Here is a 6,000-nt window from a genome sequence, read left to right as displayed (position 1 = left end):
GGGTTTCGGCAGTCCTGAATAAAGCCGCTATAAAACATTCCTGTATTAAGGACATCTTGCTTCCGGGTTTCAGCAGTCCTGAATAAAGTCGCTATAAAACATTCCTGTATTAAGGACATCTTGCTTCCGGGTTTCAGCAGTCCTGAATAAAGCCGCTATAAAACATTCCTGTACTAAAGGACATCTTGCTTGCTTCCAGGTTTCAGCAATCATGAATAAAGCTGCTATAAAACATTCCCGTACTGAAGGATATCTTGCTTCCACGTTTCGACAGTCATGAATAAAGCTGCTGTAAAATCCATGTGCAGGCTTCGTGTGGTTTTCATCTCCTTTGGGTAAACACCAAGGAGCACAACTGCTGGATCATAGGTTAAGAGTATGTTTAGGAAGAAACTTGCCAGAGTGGCTGTACCACTTTGCACTCCCACCAGCAGTCAATCAGAGCTCCTGCTGTTCAGCATGCTTTTTAGTATCTGTAGACTCTAGTGCGCTTGCAACTCATTCCTGATGTTGGTAATTTCAGGGTGTTTTTTTTTTTTGGCTAGAGGTTTATCAATTTTATTGATCTCTCAAATCAGCTTTTAGCTTTATTTTCTCTGTTTTGTTTCATTCATTTCTGTTCTAGTATTTAATATTTCATTTCTGCCTCTTTGCCTCTTTGTCTAACTTGCTCTTTTTCTGTTAAGATGGAAGCTAAAGTCACTGAGACTTGTATCCTTTTCTAATATAGGTGCTTAATGCTATAAAACTTCCAAGTACTGCTTTAGCTGCATGCCACACACTGTTGTATTTTCATTTTTGGTCAGTTCAAAATATCCTTTTGATTTTTTTCTCTGACCCATAGGGTATTGGGAAGTGTGCTAGTTTTTTAATAATATTTGGAGATTTTTCCAAGTGTCTGTTATTGATTTCTACTCTACTTTGCATGACTTGAATTTCTATACGTATATCACACCTCGTTCAATATCCCAGAATATGGTCTATCTTGGTAAATGTTCCAAGTATTGTGTTGCTGGGTAGTGTCAATTAGGCCAAGATGGTTGTTTTTCTGTCTACTTGTTCTATCAATTATTGAGAGGTGTGTTGAAATCTCTTACTACAATTGTGGATGGATGTACTTCTTGCAGTTGTAACAGAACTTCAAAATAAAGGCCACAAAAACTGATAAACTGGGATTATTTCTTCCTAAGTTGAACCTTTTCATGAAATGACCCTCTATATCATCTGTAGTAATATTCCCTGTGCTGAAATCTATTTTATCTATTCAGATGTCTTTCATATATCTTCCCATGCTTCTATTTTTAATGTATTCATAAAGTGAGTTTCTTATAGGCAGCATATAGTTGGATCTTGCATTTTTATCTAATCTGACTTTTAACTGTGGCATTTACATTCATTACACTTAATGTGATTATTGACACTGTTGGATTTCAGTCTACCATCTTGCTGCTCATTTTCCATATGTACCATCCTGGCCTTTGAAGTCAAATGACAGATAAAATATTTAGGATGTGGCACTTAAACTGTTTTGTGGTTCAGATAAAATATCTGAGTGCATCCCCTGCAATATGAGACCATCTCTCCTCTTAAGATGTGGTTTGGGAGGAAAATTCACTTTATATTTCAGAATTTTTAGTATATGCAGGTGATTCCCAAATGTATTCTCTCTAATTGAGCTACGTCTTCCAAGAGTCTGACCTCTATATCCAACTGCCGGTTAAGCAGCTCTCCCTGGGTGCTGCATAGGCAACTTCGATGTCCAGTATCTAAGGTCACACAGCTCAAGCTAAGAAACTGGGACGCGTCTTGAGAGGCAGAGGACTCTACCAAACCTACTGGGTCATCACCTGAATCCAAGAGCATGCAACACACCTCAGACCAGAGGCCCCAATACAAGACAAAATATCCTAAATAATCAAAAGGATTCTTTATTATGTAGATTGTATCATAATTCATCAAAATAATTTTATAATAGTTAACTGCCATACTGTCTTATAAATGATGCCTTCTGAAGTTAAACATAATATAGATTCAGTTTTTAAAAATGATCTACTTACAACATACTGAACAAATAATGGAAGTTTTTTTTTTTTTTTAAAGCACTATCTCCTATGAAGTCTACGAAAGGAAATCATGACAAGTTCCTGATCAGATAAAAACCACTGCATCATTAAAGGGGATTAAAAGGAGGCAAAAATAAATCTGAATAGAAATATCCATTTTCCTGGGTTTTATCCTTCTGTACAAGCCCAATTCTAGGGTTAAAATGATACTCTGGTTTGCCTCTATAAGCAAGAAATTCCTTAACAGCAGCTCAAAAATGACCTTAATGTCTGGGTGAAACATACTTCTTCACCTGTGGACACTCAGAGCTCCCATCTCTGTCAGACACGCGTCACCTCTGCTAACACACCCAGGCATCTCCAGGACAGGGAACTGTCATCCTCTCCAAGATGGCTCTGCTCCACCCAACCCAGGCTTTCCTAAAGCCCCAAACTCCACACGGGAGGCAACGCCTGACGAAGCAACGTTCCCGCCGCAGCATCCACCTTAACCTTCCAAATGCCACTGCTGTGAAGAGGAGCCATCGCAGATCGCCATGGCGACAGAGCCCTTCTGACCCAGGGGATCCACTGCTCTCAGGCACTGTCCAACCGACACCTGGTATAGCCGATTGTTTTTCTGAAAAAAAGGTAGCAAGAAAAAAATACTGCCAATTACTGGCAAAACATGGAAATCCAGAGGAGATATGGAGCATTTAAGAATTCAGATTAAGGGATACGATAGTCCCCTCTTATCCAAAGGTTAGTTTTCTGCTGTTTGTTATCTGCAGCATAGTACAATAAGATATTTTCTGACCGCAATCACAATTTGTATTATAGTATATTGATTTGTTTTCATAGAGAAAACAAACAGGCTGTCGGGCTACGGCGATCCACCCACCTCAGCCTTCTCAGTGCTGGGATTACAGGCGGGAGCCACTGCGCAACCACGGTATGCTGTTCTAACTGTTCCGTTTCATTTGAGTTATTGTTGTGAACCTCTTACTGTGCCTAATTGATAAATTTTATCACAGGTATATCTCTAGAAAAAATACAGTATATACAGGGTTTGTACTACCTGTGGTTTCTGGGGGGACCACTGTACTGCAGACTGAGAAGACCACCCCCAAGGTAGAAAATGAGTTCATCTGCCACACCCCCTCACTCAACCTTGTGGGCCTCTGCACATTCTCCCAACATCACCGAGCACTCCTCACCCCAAAGGTCCACTGCTGGGATCCTCCTGACCCGTGGCATTTCATGAGCCGTGGCGGGTCTGATGAGCGAGTCTCTGACATATCTAGACAAAGGAGACTATTTAAAACCAATTCATGTTCTTCATTATAGATCCAGATCTAGAGAAGAAAAATAAAATAAAATTTAGATAACGAATTTTAAGACTGAACAACACTTTGCATATTCTTCCACATATTGATTCTGTAAGGTCTCAAAGCAGAAACAGACCAATGCACTAGACTTACAGGATTTCAACTTGGTTCATTCCACTTCAGATAGCTAAGGCAGGAAAAGTGAGGTGCTATTCTGCGAAGAAACCTAAGCAGTGGCTGAATTTTGTTCATTGAATTTGACTGAATTAACTCTTTTCCAATTTTAGGGTTTAACAATTACATAACTCTCTTAATTCCTGGACTGTGTAGGTGACAGAGGAGCCCGACACCCTCTGGCTGACCCTCTGGAGACAGAAGGGCACACGGCTGCCATTTTCACCGATTCCTCATCGGTGGGGCAGTCGGGAAGTGCACAGGCTGAATCACAGATGATCTTCAGGAACACAACTGGGTGACATGGCAAGTGCAGTGAACAACTCACTCTCCAACATGCGCCATCACTACGCTCAAAAGCAATCTATTCTCTTCTGTTCTCCTATTTACTCATTGCTTCAACTTATAGAACCCAAATGGATGTGTGCAGTGTTCACTAATGTGAAGACCCTCGATCAGAGTCATAGGTAGCTGTGAGAGGATTTTCTGCAACACTGCTATTGGCTCATAGCCTGTGTGGCCAATAAGGGAGCTACTGGCCACATGCAGCTATTGTACACTTGAAATGTGACTAGTGGCTACAGAATTAGCATAACTAAGCAATAAGCATAACTAAGTTATCCTTAGAATAGGATAACTCCATCACCCCAACTTATATTTTCTTATATTTTCTGGAACAAATTTCAGCTCTCATCTCACTGTGACCTACAGCACTGAAATTGCGTCACCGCAATTTTAATACTTCCACAACATTGCCACCTCTTCTACCCAGAAGATGCACAGAAATAATCCCTTTTTTTTTTTTTTTTTTTTTTTTTTGAGACAGAGTCTCACTCTGTCACCAGGCTGGAGTGCCGTGGTACAATCTTTGGACCAATTCCCCTGCCTCAGCCTCCTGAGTAGCTGGGATTACAGGCACACACCACCACACCCAGCTAATTTTTTTTTGTATTTTTAGTAGAGATGGGGTTTCACCATGTTGGTCAGGCTGGTCTTGAACTCCTGACCTTGTGATCCACCCACCTCATCCTCCCAAAGTGCTGGGATTACAGGCATGAGCCTCTACGCTGGGCCCCAGAAATCCCTTTTAAACTACATTTTCAACACATGTATCACCTGAGATAGTGGGCATGAACTCTTCTGGTGGAATGTTTGATGAAATTTCACAGTATACATTATTTACCAAAAAGCCCAAGTGGCTTTTTTTTTTTTTTCATTTCTGAGTGACACCAACCCACCACTAAAATAGAAATGAGACACTACAATTTATGAGATTAGACTGCTGTTACATTATGCTATTTTATCAGACATAAACGAGTTTGAAATTACTGTTCTAAACTGAAGTAAGTTATTTGCTGATTTTTAGGCCCGTTTTAATATTATTTAGGAGACATACATAAGCTGAAATTGAATTATGTGAATGGAATGAACTGAAATTCTGTAGTGCTTCCCTTGTCCATTTCTAACAAATTCCTATGGCTCGTAAGTCACAATTTATTCCGTATAATATTAGAAAGTACAAATAATGGTGTAAACAACGAAAATGCTCTATGACAACGAGCAGAGGTAGGAAAAACATACAAAGGAGATGAAAGTAGCTGACTGAGGTGTCATCTAAGGCCACTCTCTTCCTTTTAACCCATTTATGCCGGAGGTTGCAATTTTTTTCAGTGAAAAATCAGACCCTGGCGATGACCTCGAGCACTAGGATATAGATAACCCCCATAAGCTTAGCGTTCCAATAACGCAACACTACACAGAAATGGGTTAAGAAAAGCCAGAATAGTAGACACTGATGTCCTCAGGAGTGACTGCCAGCAGCTCCCCTACACTGGAAGCCACCTTGCGGGCACTGGCTGTGAGCCCTGAGGCGTCACTCACCTGATTTGGATCACTGTAGTCACAGGCCTTAAGCACCACGAGACCTCCCTTCTGACTTGGGCGGCCCTGGGCCACCAGGCATTTGTTGGTCTGGAGGTGACAGAGCTGTAAGAGAAGGCACTCGACAGCTCAGAATGTGGGAAGTAATCCCAGAGACGCCTCCCAAGGCTGGAGGTGGTTCTAGGCAAAATGTGAAAGGTTATTCCGGAGGTACGAATTCCAAGGCTCATAAAAATATATGCATTTTTAATTCCTAACTTCTAGCCTCAGAACACAGGAGCATCAAGATAGACAAAAGTTATAACTCCAAAAGTTATTAGCAATTTCAACATGCAGACAGTGTCAGCTAGGAATTCTAGCTACATATACATGTTTACTAATCTATAGCAGATGAAGGAAATTAAAATGTCATCCCTGCCCTAAAGAACCTTCAAATGAAGTCAGGGATATAAGAACATGTATAAAAAAGTACACAATGAAATGCAATATGCATGCTACACTGGAGATACACCAGTGACAACTATCACAGAACTGCGAGGGTGAGACAAACAGCAAGAAGTAATAATGGTAAGGGA

General features: G+C 40.8%; 1 protein-coding gene and 1 long non-coding RNA gene across 17 annotated transcripts in view; one reads left to right on the top strand and one right to left on the bottom strand.

Moving 5' to 3' along the window:
• Window positions 1-1,912: 1,912 nt before the first annotated feature.
• The window catches only part of GALNT11 (polypeptide N-acetylgalactosaminyltransferase 11), a 97,409-nt gene continuing 93,321 nt past the window's right edge, over window positions 1,913-6,000 (bottom strand). For 15 of the 16 annotated variants that reach the window (XM_054560033.2, XM_024249538.3, XM_024249539.3 and 12 more), the window contains 3 exons: window positions 5,426-5,530; window positions 3,260-3,397; window positions 1,913-2,682 (listed from right to left, as the gene is read on the bottom strand). In XM_054560033.2, coding sequence (XP_054416008.1) covers window positions 2,551-2,682; window positions 3,260-3,397; window positions 5,426-5,530 — 375 coding nt within the window. In that variant the 3' untranslated portion in view covers window positions 1,913-2,550. The other variant, XM_054560036.2, reaches the window with a different exon arrangement.
• LOC134761803 (uncharacterized) lies at window positions 2,673-4,330 on the top strand. Its single transcript, XR_010140950.1, has 3 exons — window positions 2,673-2,804; window positions 2,904-2,994; window positions 3,701-4,330. It is a non-coding gene; the product is annotated as an uncharacterized LOC134761803 (long non-coding RNA).

This window comes from Pongo abelii, chromosome 6 (assembly GCF_028885655.2).
Source record: "Pongo abelii isolate AG06213 chromosome 6, NHGRI_mPonAbe1-v2.0_pri, whole genome shotgun sequence".
NCBI classification, from domain to species: Eukaryota; Metazoa; Chordata; class Mammalia; order Primates; family Hominidae; genus Pongo; species Pongo abelii.
The sequence above is the reverse complement of the archived record's forward strand: the minus strand, read 5'-3'. Positions and strand labels throughout refer to the sequence as shown.